The following is a 26384-nucleotide window of genomic DNA, read 5'->3' on the forward strand; positions in this document are numbered from 1 at the left end:
AAGCACACTAGAGGACCTTTGTAAAGTCTAAAAAAATAACTGCTGTGATGTCATCAGGGTTATCTCACTTTGAGATTGCAGATACCTCCAGTTTGAAAGAGAAAGGTATTTACCAGAAAGAGATAGTCTGACAAAAGATGCTATTAGCTGTATTATGGGAAGTGGGTCCAGTATATTTAGAGCTTGACTAAGACTAAGGATTTAAGATAAGGAAACCATGTATCAACCATTTTTTAAATGTTCTGTTTCTTTCAAGGCCCAGCTGTATGCAACTATAATATCAAAGGATATATTCACATTTTTTCAGGTCTGTCTTAAATCAATATTCAAGTGCCCAAATGAACACACAATTTTCTTGCTGTAATCAGTCCTTCTGTTCATACTGATCATTGAAACATCGTCTTCATAATGCACTTTCATTGCCAGTGATTGGGGTAAAGAAAATCTACTGTCGTCCCTCTTGTTCAAAAATGGATTTAAAGTTTATTTGAAATTAATATGAAGCTTCACTCTTCCAAATTAATCAAATCAAGTCATTATCTTTCAAAGTGACTTTTTAGTGTCAAGTTCACTCTTTTTGTTACAATCTTTCTACTGCAGCAGAACAGGAAAACACAGTCTGTTGAGACATAATGAGGAACTTTTTATTGTAACTGACTGTCACTGTGGAAGACATCTACTTTATTTTACAAACTCAAATGACTGAAGCCTCATATTATCTTCTGATTAACTTTTAAATACATCTTTGCACAAAACATGGACACTTACATTGTAAGTGCATTATGAAGGGGTCTTCTAATAGTCAGTATGAACAGGAGGAATGATTACAGCAAGCAAAACCTATGTCAATGTCCATATGGACAACTGTATATCAACATTAAGTGGAATGGAAAGTTGTATTTTCTTTCATCTTGCTTCAATGCAATGCAATAATTTCTTAACCAACTGTGCAAACTTTTAACACACAGGCTAAAAAAACAACGATTTAAACTATCTTTTCTATTATGAGAAAGGTTTTCTCAGCTGGGTTTGCAAACATTTACATAGCGTGCTAGTATGTGCCCTATCCTTTTTTTTATTATTATTGTACTTTCACATCACAACTCGTGATCCTTCAAACACCCAGTGCACTGGTTTGGAGAGCTCGATGATGGCTATTGGCTTCTACCAATAGGAGCACTTGACTGATTATTTTCCTCCAATCGGAGGCGTCCATAGCGGGGGAAACCGAGTGAGTACGGACATTGCCGAGGCACTTTAACTTCAACTACCTGCGTCAGTTGAATAGTGGTTTGCGTTTGGTCGCCCGTTACAATCGGAAACACTTCATAAGTATCTTTTTTGTTTTTCTCCGAGGACAAAAATGACACGACTGAAGATATTGTATATCCTCGGGGCGCTGCTGGTAGCACACAGCGCTGCCATTATAAGGTAAATATCGTCTGTCAGCTAATGTTTTGCCAACTAATTTGTTCTAATATTTCATGTCAGGCAGTCTTTTACTTGTGGGAACAGCAATGCATCATTGAAAGCAGATAAATAGGCGTATCGCGTATGTGTGTGTGTTAACTTCCTTATTCTGTTCTCCGGCATGGTTAATTAGCCCCACCTGTATCCAATTAATGTGCGAATTATTTAATAACACCGGTGCAATTCAAAATGATGTTTACCGATAACAGTACACTTTGTACAGCTTCAAAATTAACATGACAAACCGACAGCTCTGTATCAGGAAGCGGCCGTTTTGCGCGCGTGCATCAACCACGCGCGCATCGTTGTGGCCGTGATGTTTATAATCCAATATGATGTTGCAGAATTCCCCTTCATAAAACGAGAAGCCTACGCCGCCTGATGAGCGATAATGGGATGTCTGTGGAGCAACTTCGGGCTTTGGCGAAGACTAGTGGCGCACCAGACAGCTCTCCCTCCCCCAGCGTGCCTGTAGAGAGACTTACCAACTTCATGGATGTATGTATGCCCTGTAGTCTACTCACTACTTAACTTAGCACCTAAGCACACCCTCAGTGACCTTATTACATCCTTATCGGAGGGAGCCAGTTCCTCACAGTTCCAGATGGGTAAAATGTCAACACACTGCTCCACTATAGCAGCATAATTCAAGAGTTTTGTAATCGCACAAAGTTCTGCAAGTCAATAAAGTTCCAAAGCCCAATATTTGAGCATTGCCTGTGAGAAAAGGGAGGGAATGATTAGGTAAATATTAGACTTTGGCATAGGTTTTACATCATGGGTTTATTTTTTTTTACCATCTCATAGTTTGACTCTTATTACAAATAACTTTGAGGAATGATAAGACAGAACCAGAAAGATGAAATCGCTCTACATTTGCTCCTGAATGCAAACTACTTTAGTTCACATGGATGTGGGAATGCTGTGGACAGATACTGGTGTGTCCTAATGGGTAAATGAGACAGAGAAGGTTGTTAGTTACACCTTTAATTTACTGCTAACGTTTCAAACATCTGCTGTGAAAATTACCTGTAAGTGTAGTTAAATATTAAAATCTTTGTTCTGATTGTCTCCTCAGGCTCAGTACTATGGAGCGATCAGTATTGGCACCCCACCACAGAACTTCACCGTGCTGTTTGACACTGGCTCCTCCAACCTCTGGGTCCCTTCCATTCACTGCTCCTTCTTCGATGTGGCCTGCTGTGAGTTTGCTTTTTGGGGAACTGATGCCTTCAGCATGTTAATACAGTGTTTGAATGTGTGTACAGTTTCCTGGAACATGTTTGCTGTACTTCTCATGCAGCAGTGACTAAAATATCTCACACTTCTTGATTTTTCCATATGAGTTTGTTAACTGAAGTGTGCATGCAATCATTTTTGCTACATCCGAGGGCTGTTTTTAACCACAGGGAGGTGAGCATTCATGCAGTTAATCACATCTATAATTTTCATCAGGGGTTCATCATCGTTACAACTCAAAGAAGTCAAGCACATATGTTCAGAATGGCACAAAGTTCTCCATCCAGTATGGCAGAGGCAGCTTGTCTGGCTTCATCAGCGAAGACACTGTCTCTGTGAGTTTGAAAAACACTCACTCGCATTCCCTCTCTCACTCTGTCACATAGCCACTTTTGTTCAACTGCATTCCACAATTTTGAGAGTCACGCCGTTCCTATCATTTCATTAGAAGACTTTTTCTGTTTGTGTTGACTTCTCGCTCCACCCCCTTTGCCCTGTTCTTGTAGGTGGCCAGCCTGCCTGTGCCTAGCCAGCAGTTTGCTGAAGCGGTGAAGCAACCTGGCATCACATTCGCCGTTGCTCGGTTCGATGGGGTCTTGGGTATGGCCTACCCCTCTATATCAGTAGCTAATGTCACACCAGTTTTTGACATGGCCATGGCTGCCAAGCTGCTGCCCCAGAACATCTTCTCTTTCTACATAAGCAGGTTGGTTTCTGATGTAAGGTACAAATAATAAAAAATATAATTCTGTTAAGCCAGCCGTGGGATCACTGCCCTCTGTACTGGTGTGTTTGGTAACTCACAGAATTATGTTTTTCTCCGCCTTTTCTATCAGAGACCCGAAAGCAGCTGTAGGAGGGGAGCTGATGCTGGGTGGGACAGATACCCAGTACTACACTGGAGACCTGCACTATGTCAATGTTACACGCAAGGCCTACTGGCAGATTAAGATGGACGGGTGAGGAATAAACCCTGTGTGGCACATGAGACCCATGAATGTACATGTACATACTGAACTAGACCTTATTGACACATTTATTAGGATTTCACCTCAAAGAAGTGGGTAAATATGCAAGCAAAGGTCTTCATTTTTTACCCTTTTTAAATTCTAAGTTCTGCATTACTGATTTGACCGTATATAAACATGGACATTATAACAGCTCCCCAAAAGTGAAGGTGAAACATCTCGAGCTGCAGTGTAGGTTATAAGTTCTGCCCCTTCCATGTTAGTGGATGGGAAATGAGCCAGACTTTAAGTCATCTTAGGCATCATGCTAATGTTAATGCATCTGCTTATTTTTCTGGTGAATTTGTTTTTAATCAGTTATTTGACAATTTTGATGTCCTGAGTGACAGCTGTTACAGTCGCTTTCAAACTCGTTAGACGGCGGGATGGCTGAGGGGGCGTATCCCGCAGGCTGTCATCCCACCGTCTGACTCTGGCTCCACATGAAATAAAACAAGGAAAATGGCAGCTCCTGGAAAGAAGATATTTTGGCTTCACTTTTGCATAGCAGCTGGAAGTGGAGACACAACATCCATATTTATATATAGTCAATGCAATTACAGTAACATGATTATCCATTTCTGAGCAGGTGCACCAGTTGCCTGCTGACCTGCCCTGTGATGAAAGTGAACTGAGGACTCTTGTGTCTTTTTGCCCCACCCTACTGCTCCCTCTCTAACCTGCCCCCACAGACTTACAGTTGGCAACCAGCTAACTCTCTGCAAAGCAGGTTGCCAGGCGATCGTTGACACAGGAACGTCTCTAATTGTGGGTCCTAAGGAGGAAGTCAGAGCGCTGCAGAAAGCCATCGGAGCTCTGCCCCTGCTGATGGGAGAGGTAGAGCTGATGCATGTATCTTGACAAAGCTCACTTAAGTTTTAAGAAAGTATTTCAGTATATTCTCCTCTCCCCTCTGTAGTACATGATTGACTGTAAGAAGATCCCATCTCTCCCTGTCATCTCCTTCAACATTGGAGGGAAGATGCTTAACCTGACCGGAGAGGATTATGTGATGAAGGTAGAGACACTAATGTAACAGGGATGACTTTCATTGCTTTTAACCAACATTTTAAAGTGGACCTTTCTTTCAATGATCATCAAATGTGAAAGTTTTAAAATGATCGGATGGGCTAATGATGATGTACATTATACACTGCTGCTCATATAGCTTTGTTAAACTTTAAAATGCAGTTTTGCATTTTGTCTATCAATCATTACGGAACAATTATGGACCAATAATGCTTTCAGTGTACATATTAGAATGCCAGATAGATTGAGCAGATGTATTGTATCAGTGTATACTTTATGTTGACCAACAAGTAACAAGAAATTGCAACACTACAACCTACTGTAAAATGTTGTGCATGGTGGGTATCTTGGTGGCAAAGGTCACAAAAAACAAATATATAAGATCTGTATCAAGAGTGTTTGTTAAAATATTAGCCTGTATATTATCTAACTTTCTTTTTTCAACTTTCAATAACAGTACCTGTGTCAAACATCCTGTATCGGTCAGGGTTTTGTTTATATGGGCGTACCTAAGAAAGGGGGGGGAAAAAAAGTGTGAACCCATTGTTTAAGTGTCTTTGCCAAACTGATATTGTCTTGCTTTTGCTTTGTCATCTATTGCAGGAGTCTCAGATGGGTGTATCCATCTGTCTGTCAGGCTTCATGGCCATGGATATCCCGCCTCCTGCAGGACCCCTGTGGATCCTGGGAGACGTATTCATTGGCAAATACTATACTGTGTTTGATAGGAACGCCGACCGTGTGGGGTTTGCCCCTTCCAAGTAGTCACTGAAGACTGTTTGTATGATATTGGTTGCACTTCTTGACTTTTAAAGATCATTCCACGCAAAGCAAATCTTTTGATAATGTTGCATTATTTGATTTGCTGCAGTGAAATACATCTTACGGTTATTATAGGTTACTGCACGGTCTGGATTTCAACCTTCATCTCTCATATCTGTTGACAATATACATGAGAAACTGGTTCACTGGAAAGTTTCTCAAGTATAATTTCTACATTTAATAGTCTTTATCAAACATTGAGAAAGTCATGCAAATGTGCTCTGCCACTGAACAAAGGGACAGCTTCAGTTTTTTGCACTTCTGTGAAGCTGCTTATGATTTTTGAGCTTTAAAATTACGTTTTATATGGTAGTATACAATCAGAACTATGCATTTATCTAGTTATAGACCCAATAATGTTTGTAATTGTGTGACTTTTGGGGAACAAATGCATTTTGATTGTAACCTTTCACTTCTAGCATCTGGACCACATTTCAAGTTTCTAATATATATTAATATCATTAGAGCTACATTTACACTTTACATTGATCTCAGGATGTTTCTTTTTAACATGGCAATGTTATCTGATAAAATAAAGATTTTGATTGTCAAATGGTAGAAAGACTGATGGGTTTACTGAAGTGTAATCTGCCTCGGAGTGTGAAATCAGAAATGTGAGATTTATTGGATGTTTTGTTTTTTCTTTCAAGTAAGCAAAGATAACCATACAGAAAGTAATTTCAAACATTTAATGAAGTATACAAAGTGCTGCAGCGTTCAGCTCCAGAGCCAAACTTTAAAAAAGAAGAAAAGAAAAAAAAGCTTGGGGGCAAAATACACAGCATGCAACACAGCATATGGCTAGTATGAACTCCACAAGGTAGAGGTAGTGATCTACTTTGGGTTTTGTTTTACAATAACATTACAAATGTGGCACAGTGACTCCCCTCACTTCACACAGCAGTCATTTGTAGCATTACCTAGGTCTGCAAAGGAAGACTATTAAGACTCACTGCGGATTAATTTTCTACCTGTACATCCAGAACAAAGCACTTAATGAAGCACAACAAGTGGTACATTACATGTTGAATCATTGCAAATAAATAATCTCTTTGGTTACAAATGTACAATAAATACAAAAATATTACCTGTTTCTCCGTTATTATATGGGTGATTATTTAACTGGATGCACAACAGAACTATTAACAACCCAAATCCTTCCGTACTTTACACTACACAAACTGGGTTGAGGACTGAGGGGACACTTGCTCCTTATCACTGCATATCTCCATTCTAAGGCTAAAAGTGAGAACAAAAGCAGTAATGTGATTATTTTGGACAACATATTTAGAGTAGTGATTTAGAGAGATACATAATAAACTCCATTTGACAGTCTGGCAGCTTTTGAATTGTCATCAGTCCACCTACTGTCACTTGCAATGCAATGACAGTGAACTGACATTCATGAATTGTGCAGCTTAACTCTGGGTTGTAAACCTTATCAATCTGCATTGAATGCTAGGCTAACACCAGAAATTTGGACTATCAAAGCTGCTGTTATAACCGAAAATCTATGACCCCCTTGATCAAATCACGATCTAAAAGAGAATAGCACCTGTAATCTATTATTATACAAGCAGACCTGACAGGAAGAAGCAGCCAGGTGTCGTGTTAGTAAAGATTGATGTACAGTGCGGGAGCTGACCACTAACATGTCCTGTGCAACATGGTCTGTTACTGCACTAATCCATGTCTGGCTACCTACCCAAGACACACCGGACCAGATCTGCACCTCTACGTTAATCAGGGACTCAACTCGTGCACAAGCGTGCACACAGATATACACATAAAGGTACTACAAAGGTAACAGGCTCCGTGCTCTAATGAAATCAGGCTTGAGGCTGATTCCCAAGTTAATACTGAGACTAATACACTAAATGACAAACACACAAAACCTGCTCGTACGGACCACGTTCACAGCAGTGTGCTGTTGGTTATTCTGACAATGCAGAGAGACAGTAGCTGAAAAACTATAATCCAGCTAAAAGTACTCCCTTGCTACAAAGATCGACCCACTCAGCACCAGCAAGTGTATGCAACCCATACTGAAAACTGCTCATCTTTAAAAGTTATCATCTAGAGTAAAGAGAATCTGAATTATACTTAAGACAAAGTTATACTGCTGTACGCCAAGATTCAATATCATTGATATGATGACCAGTAACAAGCAAAAAACAGCTTCTGACCAGCGTTTGTTGCAAATCTGCCGAAAAAAATTAAAATGTTAACAGTGCAAAATAACCCGTGATGGAGGTTGTACAAGACAATAATAATTGGTTAATAAAGCGCAGCAGACCTGTGCAGCAAAGACAGAGATGTGGGCCTGGAGGAGAAACCTCCATTTCATAAGAGCAAACAAAGAGCATCTCTGTATCAGACAGATTAACGTCCAGTCACAAGGAAATATTTTCTCAAGGCCAAAATTGTTGTATGACAAGATGACGCTGCTGTAATTTTTGTTCAAACTTAATGAATGAGCAAGAAATTGGAAAATGCTTATTTCCACAAATGGTAGGTTATTCTTTTTGTGGACATATATTTAAATGTGTCAGATTCTTGGCTGAATGGCATGGAATTAGAAATATTAAGCAGACATCAACAAGTGTATATATTCACCTTGATTTGGTAGCTAACACATGCAAGCTGCAAACACTCCACACACACAGCCTAATGTTTGTTTTCACATTGTCTCCGGAAACATGTAAAGCTTTCATCTTGAACGCAGCCACTGTATTAATGAAGTTTTTCTTAGAAAACCTTGATTTAAAATAAAAAACTGAACTCTATTAAAGATTGTTAGCTTGTCTCTTTAACTCAAGAATGTTGAGTCTTTCAGGCTGATCAATTTGTCAACAATTTATTAGCTTTTGGGTTTGCATACACACAATCAACATTACATTCTATCTCAGCACAGGGGCATGGACCCATCTCACCAGAGTCAACGATGTAACCATGGTTACCACAATCTGTCCTCCTATAAAACAGTCCAACCAGTTTTAAAAGAGATCAAATATAATGCAGATGCACATACTGCATCTCAATCTTCCCATTTTAATCCCTCCATTCTAATTCATTTGGTCATAGCAGCATTCTGACTCTTAACTTCATTAATACAATGGTTTTAGTGAGAGCCATGAACTCAAACTGGCCTTCACTTTTATCAGAGATTAAAACTGGATATTTGGATGATCACGCCTCACATCACATACAGCTTATATGTCAAGAGTCAACTGCTACTGCACATGTTCTCACAGATGTTTGTGATGAGGCATTTAAGAATGTAGCGAGCATGTGTTTTGTGTTTCAGGAGGATGATTCCATGCAGCCGATCTTTTTTCTTGTTTCTTTTTTTTGTTGTTGTTTTTTTTAGCATTGTCATGGTTACAGGTCACCATTGACCACAAAAACAGTAGTTGACTTTTCTTTGACAGTTCATGTATGAAGTTGTCAGGGATTAACTTCCACAGCAGTTCTCAGAAGCCCCTCAGGATCTGAGAGTGCACAGTAGAGCGTGTACCCGAGCTCGTCCACTTCATGTTCAGTCAACTCACAGAATAAATTAACTTTGGGGCTTAGGGCGCAGGGCAGCTTCCCGGCCTCTAGGTGCCCCACTAGTGCTCGTAGCAGCTGAAGGAAGCGGTCAGCCAGCGCTTCCTGGGTCCAGTCGCCTTCTTTTTCGCTCAGCAGCAGGATGGCGTTGGTGAGCTGGCTGGCGTTGAGCCGGTTAAGGGCAGGGTTGAGCTTGCACATGGCCTTCGCCACCTTCAAGCAGGCGCATCGGCAGCCTCCGTCCTCCTGATCCAAGGCCCTGAGCCGCGCCGTCTCCGCCACACGGAAGCTCTGCCGCCACAAGTTTTCATGGCGCTCCGCAGCAAGCCGATGTGGTTTGGCGATTAGCGAGGTCCCATCCTCCATCACTAGTAATGGTAGAAAGTCCACATTCAGCTTCCGGTTCGTCTCGTACTGCACCTCCAGGGTCAGCGTTTCTGAGGGAACCACAGGACGGATGACATAGTCGAGGACACTCCCTATAGCTGGCCAGTTGATAGAGCTGACAAGCTTGTCAAAGACATCGAGGACTGATTTAGGGGAGAGGTAACCTCCGACCATGCAGCGGTCCCAGTAGCTGCTGTTCCGTGGGAAATATTCCAAGTTCTCCCTGCGGACCAGCCAGAAACCTGGGACGTTCATGATGGTGTCCTCCCCAGGGATGGACGACCACAGGTTCTTCTCCAGGATTAGAGGCACCATCAGCTGGGCGTGGTCTGCTGTCACCACCTAGGATGAGGGAGAAAGGGGAGAAAAAAAAATTGTTGGAATAAACTTAAACTCCTACATCTAATAAGGAGGGACCAAATATGTGTAACCTCTTACCTGCAGGTCATCATACAGACTGCCACTCAGGTACATCTCTCTGAGCGGCATGTCGGGCAGTTTGGCATGAAGGAACACTCTGAGCTCAGCACAGATGTCCAGCGCTGCCCTCCTGGCTGTAGCTTGCTCCTCAGTAGGGATGTTCACATTATTTTGGTAGAACTCCCACAGATGTTCCTGCAGGGACAGACGCATCCGGGCCCGCAGCAGGTCTGACTGAGTGGCTCCACTGCCTCCCACAGCAGCTCGACCCACGACCCTCCGAAGACAGTCTGAGGAGATTATGAGTTATGTTTAATGTTAAGAGTTTTTCTTCTCCACCATTTCAGAGAATGAGGCAGTGGGTAAATTTGCAAATGATCTAAAGAGGGTAATCTAAAAACTAACTTAACGTAATCTACAAGTATAATTGAAGGTGTGAGAGACCAGTGATATTAAAACAGCTGTTGACTAACTACAGCGCTCAAGAGAGACAACACCCACTGTAAAGGAAGAGCAAGAATCCTCCAAATAGGCTGTCTGTCAACAGATAAAAAACTTGAAAAACAACAGCAGACTGTAAGTATAAATCAAAAATATAGCTGGTCAATGTAACATGAGAGACACTTGAAACCATAATGTAGAACTAATTTAGCATAACATAAATTTTGCAATTGGTTTTCCTCACCTGGTTCAAAAGCATGCGAGGAGGTAGGCAGAGACTGCAGCGACCTGCTAACTGTGGACTTCATGTCATGGTTCAGTACCCGAGGTGATGAACCCATCCAGGTGGGCTCCTCCCAGCTCCTCTTTCCTGTCTGTTCCATCTTGGTGGGGCTAGTAGGAGCACTTATGGCACGGTCGTACATCTGTACAACAAAGTGTGCACATTGTGGGTGCTGGTTTGGATACTTAGCCTTTAATCACTCATGAGAGTGAAGGGTATGGGGATAAATACTGTCACACTTACTCTTTTGACAGCCAGTGTTGCAATCCCAAGCATGGCTGCTCCTCCCACTCCCAGCACAAGCTTGGCATTGGAAAGCATGAAGTCAATGGCTGTGCCGATTCCATTGTCATCTTTCTTCCCTTTACGGTCTCCATTTACCCCTGCCATCCTGCTGCTGAAAACAGACGAGGTAAAGAAAGAAAGTCAGACATAGTTCTACACTGGCAGGAGGAGGATAGTGGCAGAAAAATATATTGTCATCTCTTGTTCTGTACCTTCACTCAGAGGCTACAAAATACATATGCTGATAACCAGATTCTCAATTTTAGCAATGTCACACACACAGCTGTGACATCACCTCAACCTCGCAATCAGCACTGATCTGATAACAGCGGCTGGAAAATCAATGACCAGCCACATGACCTGCGATCTTTGTACAATCCTTCAAATCTAAGTTGGCCACAATCCCCCACAAAGAACATCCCAGGTGTAAAAATGTTCACAATTGACTAGGTATTGTCTTTATTGTTGACCCACCTGGGAGATACACCTCCAGATGACTGTTATCCCACCTCCAGATGACCTGTAACCCCTTCCCCCTACATAAGCCCGCCCAATCGGCTGTTGAGGAAGAACTGGCCCCTCTTCAGCGCGTCCTCCTTATCTTCAACTACCGTCAGAGCTTGGCAGCGACGAAACTCGCGAGCCACGGCGCGACGGTAGTAATTACGGTCAGTGTACTGAAGGTGACGCCCTGCACGGAGCAGCGCCCGGTACAGCTCCAGCACGGCACTGCGAGACCAGCCGCCCATTAGGGACCACACATGGAGAGGGGGGACACCCTAGCACCTGGGCAGAGGAAAGCAGAAGTTATGTAATGAAGGAACTGAAATTTACAGATAATGCAGTTGCATGACTTTTTGTGGAAAGGGGTAATGCAATGGCAATACCCTGAAGATCAGTGACGCACTAAAGCTAAAAATGAACGACCACAGTGGTTCAGTGGGTATCAATGGATGTGGAAAGGGTGGAGGATCATGTGTAGAGCTGCAACAATAAGTTGATTAAGTGATTAAACAATTGACAGAAAAATCAATTAAACTATTTTGATAAGTGATTAATAGAGAAATTGGTTCCAGGTTCTCAAACTTAAGAATTTATTGCATTTCTGGGTCCATTACAATGAACTTAATATTTTCTGGACTATTGGTCAGACACGATATTTCAAGGTGTCACATTGGGCTTTAGGATGGGCAATTTTCAGTTTTTTGAGGTTTTACAGAAACGATTGAACAAGAAAGTCATCAGCAGATTACTCCATAATAACGATTATCTTTATAATGTATAAAGTAGCATCATACAATTCAATACAGTTTAATGTTGAAGAGATTACCATATCATTAGATCATGCTTTGCACTTAAAAAGCAATGTTATGCAAGATATCGCCGGTTTTAGCTACCCGTCCTTCACTTTTAGTCTACAGTCATCATGAAGTAACATCTAAGGGCAGTATTGCTTATGGATGTCAACAGTTATCTCGGCTCTTTTGTCAACACGTTGAGCTTAACTATCTTTGCTTAGTATGCTTAGTATAGGACTAAACGTTTAATTAACATTTAAAAGCACATAACTTAAAAACCAAACACTACTAAACCTGCTGTTTTTCTGTTGCATAATGGCAGAAATGGTTAACACTCCTTACAAAACCGCGTCGCTGCAGTTTCAGCTCGTTGACGCTTCAAGTTAGCTTACAACCCTGCAAATGTGACAACTTAAACCACTCACTGTCTACATCGACTGTTATGTGTCCATTGCCACCAAATATTATAAAATATAGGCACAGTAAGCTACCGAGATGTATGAGTCTTTAGAAAATGGCTGGCTCGACGGAAAGTCACACATCTCTTGACTAGCTTGTTTTAGCTTATCACGCTTTACTAGCTGTCGGGCTCGGCAGGCGCTGACCTTACCTTCAGCCAGCCTTACTGACAAGACACACTGATAAAAAAAACGCAGAGGACAGTAGAGAAGCAGAACAACAAGCACACACAGCCAAAAAACACAGGCCAACCTACGCTGCAGAAACTAGACCAAGGAATTTATCTTCTGTCAGAGGAACAGCCCTCCTCAAGCCGGGGTCAGACTCGATAGTTACAACCGGAAGCAGATAGTTGACTGCTAATATAGTGCATCCGGGTTAAGATGGGTTGTTTTGTATTTCATTTATTATGACATTTTTAGGTTATTTTATACTATTATTATTATACTTATCTGCAAGATGTGAATGTCAGTCCGAAATCAAAATAAGATTGAACTGATATCCGGAGGAGGAAATTCGCATGTTACAGCAGTGCAGGAAACAACAGATGAGAAAATAATACAGTAATACAAATAAAATAACTAAAGTAAATGGAATTCAATCTATAGACATTATATGCATTATAAACAGTACAACTTTTTTAAATTTTGTTTTTAAATTTAAAAAAAAAATGTGCAAAAGTAGTTCAGGAAGTAAAATTAAATATGTACTACAGGCTATATTTAATATGCAGTAGTGTCATCTATAAGAAGTGTGTGTGTGTGTGTGTGTGTGTGTGTGTGTGTGTGTGTGTGTGTGTGTGTGCGTGCGTGCGTGTGTGTGTGTGTGTGTGTGTGTGTCTGTGTGTGTGTGTGTGTGTGTATGTGTGTGTCTGTGTCTGTGTGTGTGTGTGTGTGTGTGTGTATGTGTATGTGTGTGTGTATGTGTATGTGTGTGTGTGTGTGTGTGTGTGTGTGTGTGTGTGTGTGTGTGTGTGTGTGTGTGTGTGTGTGTATGCTGTTTTGTTTCTATTGTCTATTTTTACATTTGAAATATAGTTAAATGTTTTTTTTGTTTTGTTTGTTTGTTTGTTTTTACTAAATAATCCTCCTTAACCAACTAATTACTAGACATATATCACAGTTTGGAGTCAGGCTATAACCATCAGGTATATACTATATAATAACAGGGAATTATAAGGTTGGAGTTTATATTTTACTTTCACATAATTTCTCCTCAAGAACACTGCATTTTTACACACAAACATCTAGTACACAATTAAAATGTGTCAGGGAAAGTCTTTTTTCTGTATCTGATAGACAAATGCCTTTGCAGAAATATAATTCCCTTGTACTGAAATTGCATTAAAAAATTACACAGGCATGTCTACATAGGTGCCATATATATATATATATATATTTATATATATATATATATATATATATATATATTTATATATATATATATTTATATTTATAAATATATATATATATATATATATATATATATATATTTATAAATATAAATATCTCTCTATTTGAAGTCATTAAAAAATCATTACCAACCTTTATACATTTTAATTCATATAGTATTTCCTTTTTTTTCATTATATTGGAGAAGCAGAAATTGGCAGCTGATTAAACAGGCAGTAACATAGTGTCAGTGAAAGTCCCATCATTTTCAAATGCTGACGGTATAAACCTTCAACAGGACAGCTCATTCTTCAACCTCTGAGGAATGCTGGCCATCAATACATCAGAGAGACTTACAGACTTCTCACTTACCAGACCATCAACACAATGTCCTGTGAACACCAAAGATCATAAATAGGAGCCCCTTGACTTAGAAAGACACATTTCCAAGAACAATGTTCAGGAAGATGCACACAGACATCCAGAGAGGATGAAATCTTCCATCAGACTATACATACACATTATGTATATTAAAGGTGATTGAAAAGAGTACATTTAGGAAAGTTACTGGTAACAAGGACTTTTCTAATGATGTTTAGAAGTCTCTTAAATTATTTAAAGTTCTGTTTGAGTTATTTGAAGTCTGTTTTGATAGTGGCCTTCTCAGTCATATAAGACCAACTTTGAACCACTTAAGCATAAAAAATGATCCCAAATTACTACTTAGTTATAGAGGCATTAGCCTTATCAGCACTGTATATAAAATGTATTCATCATTCTTAATCACAGACCTATAGATCATCTTGAAAGGACAGTGATGTTTCAGAAATCATTCTCTCATTAACTGCTCCCTACTCATTATCTGGGAAGTCCTATGTTGAGAACTAAATAGCGACCTCATAGGCAAAGTGTAAAAATATTTCCCTTTTAGTTGTTGCTATGAATCAAGATAAAATGATAATAATATAAGTGGGAAGTGTCAAAATTAGTCTGAAAAACCTGTAGAATTACAGGCCTGAGTGAGCTTACGTAGTAATAATCTTGGGTCTTGTGAACCCAACCCTCTGATGTTATTTAAGGTGTTTTATTGTAGACCTTTAAGAAAGAGGTTGCTCCAAGTACAAAATCATTTCTCATCTCTAAATGTTACTTGTGATTCCCATGAAATGTCGGATACAACTGATCAATACAAGATCATCAGATTGTGTCATTGTAATTGTAAATGTCATATTATGTAGTTTCTGTTTGAAATACTTAATGCAGTACAATGTAGTACTGTAGCGTCAATGTGTCAATTATGTAAATGATTTAGAGGATAATAGACATGTAGTATAATTGTGCACACTGTACACAGTGAATTGAATGCCACCATGCTGGAATAGTCTGATAAACCTAATTCAATATTTCCTGACAGAATACTCCAGTGCTTGTACATGTACATTAAAGGATGGGTTCAGTATTTTTCAAGTGTGTCTTAAAACAATTGTCAGGAACACAAACAAACATTGAAACAGGGTTTTCTTGATTAAATCATTCCTCCTGTTCATACTGGCCATTCAAATAGAGGTAATTTTATACCAAAAAGACTGAAACTTTAACGGATATTCACTTGACTTGATATACTCAGATTTCTGAAGCTTCATACTACTGCCAGATAAACGTTGGTATTTATTTTTGTCAATGTTTTCCCCCATCACTTACATTGTATCAGGAAGAGGGACATATACAGCAAGCATAAACAGTTTCAGCGTTCACATTGGCATCTGGCCATTGTTTTGAGATGGACTTGGAAATGTGTACCTATCCTTTAATAGTAATAGCAAATCCGTTTATTTGCAGTGTTGGCCCTCATGGTATCCATTTTGTATCAAATGGAAATGTGCAAATCACAGATCAGACAGGTTCAAAGAGGTTCAGACCTTTAGTGCGCATACTGCTGGACTTGCTGTGTTTGGAGTCTATTCATAATAATTGTCTTGATGAACTTTGAATAGAATATTGGAAACAAACTTCTTGTTGACATTGAATTTGAAATGCAATGGAGGCCTTTTCCAGGTGTGTTTGGGTGGAGGACGGGACATGTTGATAGGTTTCATGCAGTCATATTTTCATGGATACATTTCACTTAATATATTTAGGGGTCAGTTTTCCGCCAAAACCCACTCTGCAAAGTTCTGTATGGATTTGTCTGTGTGTACTTGGATTTGCATGTGTGTGCACAAATTTGTCTCTGGGAGTGCCTGGGCTATGTGTGTGTGTATTACACATGTAAGTGTGCGCAAACCATAAATATGAACACTTGTATACATGCACACTATTCTTGCACTCAACATTCTCAACTGCTATTCCTAATTACTGGAAAAAATTGGCAAAGAACAGTATATTGGTATGCAAATGATGTCCTTTATGAAAACATCAAAATGGTCATCTTTTAAGTTGCATCAAGAAATATTTATGATCTGGACATCATATCAACTGACTTTGTGTTCATCATATCAATGCAGAGTCAATGCAAAGATTGGGCCAGTCTGTTCTGTTATCATTTTAAATAGATTATCTACCATGTAAAATTATCTTGTTGTCTGACACATCTGGTGAACAAAGACAGCATTACATTTCCTTACCAATGTCACACTGTGATATAATTTATTATCTCAAATTAAATTTCTACATTTACACATATTTTAGCTTTAAGATATTTGTCCCTGTGCCCAGGAGCAGGGCCCATTGGCCTTTTCAGTAATCCATCCAGATCAGATTTCAGATCTATTTATTTGGTGTCTGTTATCTGTTTAAAGGTTAAATAAAAACATTATTACTTAATCAAAAAAGAAATGGTACATGATCACATAAATTATGCACATAAAAAGACAATGTGAGAGAAATAAAGCAAAACATTATATTATAGACCAAAAGAAAGAATTTGCTCATGGCGAAGAATTAGTACTTTACCATATGTGTTTATTTATGCTGTCATTACATAGTCTGAATAAGCTATAACTCAGTCTTACACCAGCACATGAAGATACTGACACAATTCAGGTTTTACTTGCACTATCCTTGTGATTTCACCTAGCAGTTACAGATGCTGTAGCTTTGTCCCTAAGAAAACAATCAACTCTTAGTGTAATATGTTAACATTTAAAGTTAAACTAATAAGTTACCTACTGTAGCCTCAATTTTAACTTCCGCTACGTTTTTTAATTTTTTTAATTTTCTGAAATGATACCCTCAGCTTGTGATGCACTGCTAAAATAAACTCAATTTTCAGAGATATTGTCCTTTGAGTGGTGACAGGGTAAGTTGGGCCTTAGGCTGCAGGAAATTTCTTCTTTTATGGTTAAAATCCATAATGTGTAATCCTCTTTGGCCCTGTTCTTACAAATAACATCACATCTAAGGACTGGAAAATCTTGAGTACTGACGATCAGGGCATGTACTTCATTCCTTTCATCCTAGGAATGATGTGTATATCTCTGATGTCATCATGCTGAAGCAGCCAACACAGGTAGCGCTCTGTCCCCATGCCCCATCCACTGGTTAGGAGTGGTTTCACCTGGCGGATGTTTAGGTACCACTTGTAGGGCTGCTCTGGCACTGCATGGTGTTTGAGAGCCTCCTGTACCATCTCGGGGGTTGAATGACGTTCACCAAGACCAACAGTCTCACCCAGCCCCAGCAGAAGGTCAGAAGCTTTGGCTTTGCACCGCCCAGTGCCCTCCACATATGCTTGGTAAAAGGGAACTCCTAGATGGTCCATCTCAGTCAGCCAAACTGCACCACCATATTTCTCTATCAACACCCGCTCTCCTTTGCGTGTTAGCTTTCTGCCAAACTGGGGCTGGCCATCTTGTACCCATTCTAAGCAGTCAGCAGAGGGCATCATGGGAATGGCCTGGTCTAGAGTGACTCTTGGTAGTGGAGTTCTTCCATCCAGTTTACTCAGCATGTCTTTGACATGTGTCAGGGTCCCAGCAGTGTTGAGGATTGTATTGGCGTGTTTCTTCAACATGGACTTGGTGAGGTAAGCCAGGTATCCCTCTGCTATGGAAATGGCATTGTCCATGTCACCCAACAGTTCACACTCCACATGGTAGAACTGGTTCAAATGTGTGGCATCAGGATCTTCCCCTCTAAAGCTGGGCGATATATAGTAGGTTCCTGGAAGGTTCTCCTGAAAGCGAAGGAAATATTCAAGAACAAACTGCATTGAGTCAGCCAGGTAGATGTCCTGGCCCAGCAGGTTAACGGAAACTGGCTCAGAGTCAGATCCCAGGCCCATTGGTGAGGAGATGGTGTCTGTGGTGAGAGGGGTGAGAGCGTAGGAGTACCGGCAGGAACTGTGGAAATATTCCACTGTGCTGTGGAAAAGAGTGTTTTGAATCTGGAACAAGTTGCGGTACCATTGGCTCTTAATGGCAAGTGTGGAGTGGGACTGAGGGTCTTCCCATGAGTGTGGAGGCCTGCACTGGGTGATTTTTGTGTGGATCTTTTTGAGAGTCTCATGGTCAGCAGCTGGGCCACTCAGTGATGACACATATCCTGGGTAGCTTTGGAAACATTCTGGTTGTGGTTTGGCAGTCTTAATGTCATCTGGTGAAGGTAACAAAGGGATCAGCTTGGCATGAGCGTAGTCAATCTCAAAGCCCTCAAAGATCAGAGCAACACCTCGAGCTCTCATTCCTTCTTCCAGTAGTCGTGCAACTTTATAAGTGGCCAGGATCAGTGCTTCATAGTCACACTCTCCTAGTTTGAAGATGTCGCTGGGCAGTGGTTTGCGTGGCACCACAACAGTTAGTCCTGGAGTGTTTGGGTACGGTGTGAGGAAGGCAACATGCTCATTGTCTTCCCACACTCTCCACTGCTGCTGATCTCCACGTACAATACGACTAAACAGGTTTTCATCAGAAGGATCTCCAAAAAAGTCAAAGCAAGAAGGTGCATTTGATGTTGGCAGTCCGTTTCTGATCTTGGCTTGAACCTGGGTCAGTGCTTCACCATCCCAGCATGGGCCACTTTTTGAGGTGCAGTAGCCAGGGTCGTAAGTGTGAAATTCCTCTTCATTGGCAAGATGGGGCTGCCACTTTGGCTCTAGACCATGAAGTGGGAGCACTCTGATTTGTGCTGGCTGATCTGGACTTGGATTGAAAACCAAGGCACAGCGCTTCACTCCCAGTCGCTCACATAGCAAACTTGACACAGCTTTTGCTCCTTGTAGCATGGCCACATAATCAGGTGCAGCTAACTGGAAGATGCTGCTTACCCCACTTAAAGTTTTTCTAGTCAAAATGGTTGACCCAGAGATCCAAGGGCTTGGATCGAGGTAGGCAACCAGCTCATCTGTTTCCCAGATCACATCAGAGAAGTTCTTTAAGGGCCTTAAGACCTCCACTCTTGAAATGCCACTTATCATTGAAGCCACAAACATCACACCAGCATTTGTTTCAATGATGGCATCACCTTTAGTGTCCACAGCAATGATTCCTGCACAGACCCCTTCCAGATTTTCGGCCATCACTTCTCTACATGCCTGCCTAAGGCTATGGCCTTTGTGATGATAGAGGCTGGCTATTTTCTGTGCAACTGTGTGCCTCAGGAACACATCTCCATCTCCAGAGCAGCTAATAGCTAACATGTCATCAGCATATATCCCTGCCCCCACTACTGCTGTATCCCCAACTCGCCCTTTCAGCTTTCCTACTAACCCGCCAGTGGATGATGCAGCAGCCAATCCGTGCCAACGATCTAAGGCCACAGCTCCAACTGTCTGAGGGTGATTGTTTTTTGAGATATTTCCAGCACTGAGCTTTGCATTTAACTCTCTGTGACGTATATCAGTGTAGAAATACTCAGGCCCAACAGGCTTCCCCTTCTCCTCCAACCCTTGCAGAAACTCCTCAGCCCCATCTCCCACAATGAGTGAATGAGAACTTTTCTCCATGACACATCTGGCTGCTTTTATTGGGTTCTTCACACTTTGCACACAGGCAACAGATCCTGACCTCAGTGAATTGCCATCTACAATGGTTGCTTCCATTTCATTTTTGCCATCTTTGTTGAATACTGAGCCTTTGCCTGCATTGAACAGGAAGCAGTCTTCCAGAGCTTCCACTGACCTCTGAACTGCATCCAAACTCCTGCCACCTTGCTGAAGCACTTGAGATCCAAGGGTTAAGGCTGTCTGCAGAGCAAACTCAATAACCCCAATCACATGGGGGTTCAGCATCATCTCCTCTCCAGCACCACCATGAATCACCAGAGTATGGTCTGGGCTCATTCCTGTGGTAGGTTCAGAAGTAGTTTTGTGGTTGTTTAGGCTCCCTGCACTGTGGTTTATCTCTCCATTCATTTTCTCAGTTTGACCCTGTTTGAGTAGACACTCCAAGGCTCCCATTTGGCATGCAATGGCATATCTGACAGCTAGAAGCATCACTAACTTCAGGTTTACCTTCAAATTTTCTTGAAGCTTCTCCAGTGTCAGAGCAAAGCTCCCTTTGCCATTAAGCACAATTCGAACCATGTCTCTCTTGCCCAGGTAGGTTACAGCCAGCTGGTCTTGTGCATAAACATTTCCTACTCCACACTCTACACCCTCCTTCAGATCTGTACCTGTGAGGTACACAGATGGACATCCAAAGGGGTCCAGAAACGTCTTCAATGGATTGTCAGATGGCAAAGATCGACGCAGGGCAGCTAGGTGGGGACCAACACCTTGACCACTTTTGGTGTTTTTGATGAGGCTTTTGTGTTCCAAAAATGCAACATGGAACAAGCGTAGGAGGTCAGTAGTGTATTGCATTGTCTTGTTTGGGGTAATGCAGGATGTCAAGGCACCTACTAACTTGCGTGACTGCATTGTGAGTGTGTATGTAGGATCACAACGGCCATGTTTATAGTGGCGCATATGGGTAGGTGTGACAAGTATGTGATTGACAGCAGATTCCCCAAGAGTTTGCATCAGGGAAAGCTGCAAAGAGAAGTTTATCCAAGCATCATAAAGGCCTCTCTGCCCTCTGAGAGTAGAAAAGACATCGGGATAGGAGGACACATCAAAAGTGAGAACTGGATTTGTCACTTTCAAGTCAGGGCTTGGCTTGGGGGTATTCAACCATTGCAAGGGTAACGTTAGAGGAGTTGGGAAAATAGAATTAGCATTAGCAATGTTCACTTTGACAGACCCGTTCACATTTTCTGTGTCAGTATGGACAAGGTTTAAGTCAGCAGTCTCAGACAAATGATACACATGCTCAGTCACAAGCCCTGCCACCATCCCATCCACAGCACTGTGCTCAAACACCATCCCAGCTGTGCTGTCCTTGAACACCACCAGATTCACCACCTGTCAAAAAATAGAAAAACAATTGGTGTGCTTTTAGTCCACTGAAATTGAACCTTATAAGTGGATTATTTTTCTGTTAATGTCGAAAATGTTAAGCACATACACATGTTGCACATATAAAAATCCAAGAACTTCACTAGCTGGTCTTCTTAATGTCTTCATTTAGACTAGGTGTCCTAAGTTGCAATGAACCGACTAGTTTTTGGTGAGCCAATGAAAAATTGCAGCTCAAGATGTGTTTGTTAATGTTAATCTAATGAACTCAGCTATGCTCTGAGAGTGTAACTACTTTGTCATATAGAAAATCACAATGCTTATTTAAACCCTGGTATAAATCATGTCATAATGTGGTTTACCTTATTTGACCTCAGAATCAGATGCAATTGCAATGTGGAAAAGATGCTAAACAAAAAGCCTGATATGAATGTTACATGCAAATTGAACCAATGTCAAATATTCTCCATCTAATCTGCAGCTTTTTAAAAATCTTTATCCAGATACTATCCAGTACCTTATCATAGTATCTCAGACACGGACTGTCTCCTCCCCCTCCCAGTCTCACTGCATTGAGGACATCAGCCAGTTCAGAGGGTGCATTGTGGTCTTCCAGACATAGTGCCAGCACGGCACTTTCCATCAGCCCCAGTGATGCTGCTTCTGCCCCTCCTTGTCCCAGGATCTCTTCCCTGATGGCAGCCCAGGTTTTGCGCTCCAGAGCTGAGAGACTGCAAATGGCTGAGGGATCATTCAGTTTTTCGGCACTGGGTTGATCTACAACCTTAGCCAGATGGTTGTAGATGTCAACAAATGATCGAGCAGAAATTGGCCCACCAGTGCTTGGACGCCACAGTATGTCAACAGGGAACACTCCTGCAGCACAGGTGATGATGGCATGGAGGCTGTCTGTGTAGACCTGGAGACAAAGATTAGAAATGGCTCATGATACAGGGATAAATATTTTGAGATGATGACGAAATAAACTAATTGAAGATTCAACCTAACTCATTTACTGCCAAAAATAGAAAGCCTCTAAGTTTTCTCCCCACTTCTACCAGTAATCTCACCTTTATTTCATCTCGACTCCTGCCAGGAATCCGGCTGGCAGCGAATACCTCCGACTGCTGTGTGCGCTCCATTGGCACATCACCTTCCAATAACAAGGGCTCACTGTACAGCTTTGCTGCAGCCCAGAGAAGAGCGGCTGCCCTCCCCAGCTGAGTACATCTCTTTGATTTGGATGGAAGAAGTACAACAGGGAGGGCTGTGGAAGTAGGCAAGGGGTCAAAACAAGATAACAGACTTCTCTTGAACTGCGTTGTCACCCAATTCTCTTGGCCTGCAGCACTGGTTGCTAATTTCTGCTGGGCCTCTTGAAGGAGCTCCTTCTGCTGTTCCAGTGTGCTTTTGAACTCAGGGTAGAGATTGGGACTTAAAGTGAGCTGTAGGACACGGCCCACCTCTTGCAAGGTGACATCCAACTCTGGGACAGGGTAGTCTTGGAGATTCATCCTGTTAAAATGGCAGAGGCTTGAGAGAGAAGGAAAAACGAGAGAAAGAATGAATGGTGAAGCCAGGTATTATGTGTGGGACTGTGTGGCACAACAGCATTAAACACACAACAAAACAACACAGCAAAAATAAGATGTATGTATGTATACATATACATATAGGTATACATGTACTTTTGTTAACAGACTTAATAAACAGCTTAAACACAGTTCAGCTTCACGGGAAACCATATTCATTTGAGATTAGCTCTCCTAATAGTTAAAAATATATGTAGCACACAAACAAAAAATGTGACAAGACTGATATGCCCAACCTCATACTTCCTAAAGGTAATGAATATAGCTATGCTAAAGTTGCAAATATATACTTCATCAGGACTGCTTGTCAAGTGGTCAACCTGAAACAACACTATGAATGCTTTGCAGGAGACACTGTCTGAAAATATGAAGCTTTATCACCATATTTCATGTCTCACTTTTCTCTATAACAATCCATGTTTCACCTCACCTTTGGGGCCATCCTATGAACACTTTTGCCTTTTAACATGGTGTACCAACTAATTATTTTCAAGCAACCCCAACCCTTAGCCATAGTCAAAGTCAGAAGTAGGAACTCCAAATCATCAGCCAATGTTGAGTAGTGTTGTTCTCTTATATATGTATATAACAATGACTGTATAGGGGACAGGAGTGGAAAGGGAATGAAAACAGTTTTAACCATCTTCACTGACTTAACTTGAATTGCTGTCACTTGTTGATTTGTTTTAGCGAAGCTCTAGCATGTGTCTCTAGGTATGGAACATCAGCTGGTCAGTTTATCAGTAATTTCTTCCACTACCTTGATGAATTATTACGGAAGCTTATTGCATTCATTCAATAAAAAAAAATACAGATCCTGTTTTTCTGAGTAATTTTTTCTAAAATCAGTTTTTCTGAGTAATTTTTTCTGTTTTTCTGAGTAATTTTTTTTTAAATCAGTTTTTCTGAGTAATTATTTCTGTTTTTCTGAGTAATTTTTTTGGATCAGTTTTTCTGAGTAATTTTTTTCCTGTTTTTCTGAGTAATTTTTTTTGGATCAGTTTTTCTGAGTAATTATTTCTGTTTTTCTGAGTAATTTTTTTTTTCCTGTTTTTCTGAGTAATTTTTTTCCCCCTGTTTTTCTGAGTAATTTTTTCCCCTTGTTTTTCTGAGTAATTTTTTCCCCTTGTTTTTCTGAGTAATTTTTTTCCCTGTTTTTTTGAGTAATTTTTTCTCTACTTCGAAATCTCGCGATAACACCTCACTTGCAAGTGACTCCTGCAGCTCCTGCTCCTGCTATGACCCGTCTTCAGCTCTCTACTCCACCGGGGTCAATTAAGGTGAGGCAAGTTACACACAGGGTATGATACACATGATTTCAGTTTAGTTAGCCGCGTTTGATTACATGTAGGACGATAGAGGGCACCGAGTGCTTTGTTGTGCTCTGTCTTTCAATTCAATGAAACTTTATTGATCGCTCAAATGTTGTGGGAACCATATATATCTATGGTGGGAACTGTGTGCCGTTGTAAAACCTCACCAGAACGAACGGAAAAGAACGGAGTAACGCAGCGTTCGGTAACGGAAACGTTATTAGTTACTGAAAAAAGTAACGGCGTTACTAGGCTAATAACGCGTTACTACCCAACACTGCTCATAGCCTATGAGTCATAGGCTACGATTAGCATATAGCTTAATATTATGACGGCATGTGGGCTCGTTTTATTTGTGCCAAGCCAATAAAATGGAAGAAAGGCGATTCACTTTTGACAAAAGAAACTGTCCGGCATGATGGAAACAAAACTGTTAGCGGCTAACTAAACTGAAATCATGTGTATCATACCCTGTGTGTAACTTGCCTCACCTTAATTGACCCCGGGGGAGTAGAGAGCTGAAGACGGGTCATAGCAGGAGCAGGAGCTGCAGGAGTCACTTGCAAGTGAGGTGTTATCGCGAGATTTCGAAGTAGAGAAAAAATTACTCAAAAAAACAGGGAAAAAAATTACTCAGAAAAACAAGGGGAAAAAATTACTCAGAAAAACAAGGGGAAAAAATTACTCAGAAAAACAGGGGGAAAAAAATTACTCAGAAAAACAGGAAAAAAAAAATTACTCAGAAAAACAGAAATAATTACTCAGAAAAACTGATCCAAAAAAAATTACTCAGAAAAACTGATCCAAAAAAATTACTCAGAAAAACAGAAATAATTACTCAGAAAAACTGATTTTAAAAAAAATTACTCAGAAAAACAGAAAAAATTACTCAGAAAAACTGATTTTAGAAAAAATTACTCAGAAAAACAGGATCTGTATTTTTTTTATTGAATGAATGCAATAAGCTCCGTAAATTATCTCTTGCCACATTTTTGTTTATTATAATGAAATGTCTCAACAAATTGACTGAATAGCCATGAACTTTGATACAAACATTCCCCTTAGGATGAATTGTAACAACTTTGGTGATCCTATGGCTTTTCATCTAACACCATTATCAGTTCAAATTTGTTATATGTCCAACACATTTGTTTATGACCAAATATTCTATTAACTAGCAAATGTATACATGCTAACACACTAAGGTAGTAAATACACCTGCTAAACATCATCACGCTAACGTCACTGTAAGTATTTTAGCATGCTGATTAGCATTTAGCTAAGAACCTTATTGTTCCTACATACAGCCTAGTGTGGTTGCATGGACTCTTAATCTTGTTCTACAAGTGTCAGTTTTACTGACAAATTACACCTCAGGCCTTGAGACACACAAACACTGACACACATGCTGTACACACAGACAAACTGACAGAGTGCAATACAGAATATCACAAAACATGTGCTCCTTCTCATCTGCCCTTTGGTTTCCTTCACATGATGTCCAACCTTTCTCACATTAGTGGAGCCAGTAAGTCAATTATCTGATTTATAGTTAAGGGGCTGCTGAGTCTAACACAGGTCTCTTTGTGTATCTGTGTGGTGAACATGAATGGAATGCATCCAGATTTTACTTCTGTGTGAGACAATACCCTCTGAGCTCAGCAGCAATTCAGAAACTAGTAATGACTAATAACTAAACCCATCTGCTCACATGTGAGAGCAGTTACTCCATTTTCAGCCCCCCTCCACCTACCCTGCACAAAACTGAAGCTTGGCATTTTTTTTGTTTTGTTGTTGGTTGTCAAGGCGAATGAGTCCCTCGCTGTGTGACTGTTGGAAAATCAGATTTCTCCTGATTTGATCTATCAGTCTTCCACACAATGCTGACCGTCTGTACTCTATCTTGTGATTCCAATAGCTCAATTACTGAATATAAGCAGTGCTATTAGTACTATTATTACTCGATATTACATAAAAATATCTTAAATGGAAAACTATTTGACATTTGGCTTATATCTCCTAAGATTCAATGCATCAATTCACCCAAATTCAATCTTTTACATTTG

General features: G+C 40.7%; 4 protein-coding genes across 5 annotated transcripts; 1 reads left to right on the plus strand and 3 right to left on the minus strand.

The window, feature by feature from the left end:
- Positions 1 to 1244: 1244 nt before the first annotated feature.
- napsa (napsin A aspartic peptidase) lies at positions 1245 to 6660 on the plus strand. The gene is made up of 9 exons (XM_062438286.1): positions 1245 to 1431; positions 1815 to 1968; positions 2549 to 2672; positions 2926 to 3044; positions 3216 to 3415; positions 3546 to 3668; positions 4409 to 4553; positions 4636 to 4734; positions 5349 to 6660. Exons 1-9 carry the CDS (start codon positions 1364 to 1366, stop codon positions 5508 to 5510), a joined length of 1194 nt encoding a protein of 397 aa, XP_062294270.1. The 5' UTR covers positions 1245 to 1363; the 3' UTR covers positions 5511 to 6660.
- mief1 (mitochondrial elongation factor 1) lies at positions 6243 to 11037 on the minus strand. The gene is made up of 4 exons (XM_062438285.1): positions 10891 to 11037; positions 10609 to 10789; positions 9942 to 10213; positions 6243 to 9845 (listed from the first exon to the last, which is right to left on the minus strand). Exons 1-4 carry the CDS (start codon positions 11035 to 11037, stop codon positions 9015 to 9017), a joined length of 1431 nt encoding a protein of 476 aa, XP_062294269.1. The 3' UTR covers positions 6243 to 9014.
- A 431-nt stretch (positions 11038 to 11468) lies between these two features.
- On the minus strand, positions 11469 to 13025 carry LOC133999123 (mitochondrial ribosome and complex I assembly factor AltMIEF1-like). Of its 2 annotated transcripts, none has more exons than XM_062438287.1 (2): positions 12946 to 13025; positions 11469 to 11718 (listed from the first exon to the last, which is right to left on the minus strand). In XM_062438287.1, exon 2 carries the CDS (start codon positions 11679 to 11681, stop codon positions 11469 to 11471), a length of 213 nt encoding a protein of 70 aa, XP_062294271.1. In that variant the 5' UTR covers positions 11682 to 11718; positions 12946 to 13025. The 2 variants fall into 2 exon arrangements, with proteins under 2 accessions (XP_062294271.1, XP_062294273.1); XM_062438289.1 differs by having other exon boundaries at positions 12942 to 12966.
- A 4482-nt stretch (positions 13026 to 17507) lies between these two features.
- LOC134000028 (uncharacterized) lies at positions 17508 to 22927 on the minus strand. The gene is made up of 3 exons (XM_062439336.1): positions 22484 to 22927; positions 21931 to 22332; positions 17508 to 21419 (listed from the first exon to the last, which is right to left on the minus strand). Exons 1-3 carry the CDS (start codon positions 22925 to 22927, stop codon positions 17508 to 17510), a joined length of 4758 nt encoding a protein of 1585 aa, XP_062295320.1.
- Between the last annotated feature and the right edge of the window lie 3457 nt (positions 22928 to 26384).

Source organism: Scomber scombrus, chromosome 18 (assembly GCF_963691925.1).
Source record: "Scomber scombrus chromosome 18, fScoSco1.1, whole genome shotgun sequence".
NCBI lineage: Eukaryota > Metazoa > Chordata > Actinopteri > Scombriformes > Scombridae > Scomber > Scomber scombrus.

What these genes read in the sequence shown, in the direction of transcription:
- napsa (XM_062438286.1), top strand. Translation starts at nt 1,364, where the DNA reads ATGACACGACTGAAGATATTGTATATCCTCGGGGCGCTGCTGGTAGCA. An exon ending in GACTTACCAACTTCATGGAT is followed by an intron (nt 1,969 to 2,548) that starts GTATGTATGCCC and finishes TTGTCTCCTCAG; the next exon opens with GCTCAGTACTATGGAGCGAT. An exon ending in TGGCAGATTAAGATGGACGG is followed by an intron (nt 3,669 to 4,408) that starts GTGAGGAATAAA and finishes CTGCCCCCACAG; the next exon opens with ACTTACAGTTGGCAACCAGC.
- mief1 (XM_062438285.1), bottom strand. Translation starts at nt 11,037, where the DNA reads ATGGCAGGGGTAAATGGAGACCGTAAAGGGAAGAAAGATGACAATGGA. An exon ending in CAACACTGGCTGTCAAAAGA is followed by an intron (nt 10,790 to 10,890) that starts GTAAGTGTGACA and finishes TTTGTTGTACAG; the next exon opens with ATGTACGACCGTGCCATAAG. An exon ending in CTCGCATGCTTTTGAACCAG is followed by an intron (nt 10,214 to 10,608) that starts GTGAGGAAAACC and finishes TAATCTCCTCAG; the next exon opens with ACTGTCTTCGGAGGGTCGTG.
- LOC133999123 (XM_062438287.1), bottom strand. Translation starts at nt 11,681, where the DNA reads ATGGGCGGCTGGTCTCGCAGTGCCGTGCTGGAGCTGTACCGGGCGCTG.
- LOC134000028 (XM_062439336.1), bottom strand. Translation starts at nt 22,927, where the DNA reads ATGAATCTCCAAGACTACCCTGTCCCAGAGTTGGATGTCACCTTGCAA. An exon ending in GGAGTCGAGATGAAATAAAG is followed by an intron (nt 22,333 to 22,483) that starts GTGAGATTACTG and finishes CTTTGTCTCCAG; the next exon opens with GTCTACACAGACAGCCTCCA. An exon ending in GTCTGAGATACTATGATAAG is followed by an intron (nt 21,420 to 21,930) that starts GTACTGGATAGT and finishes ATTTTTTGACAG; the next exon opens with GTGGTGAATCTGGTGGTGTT.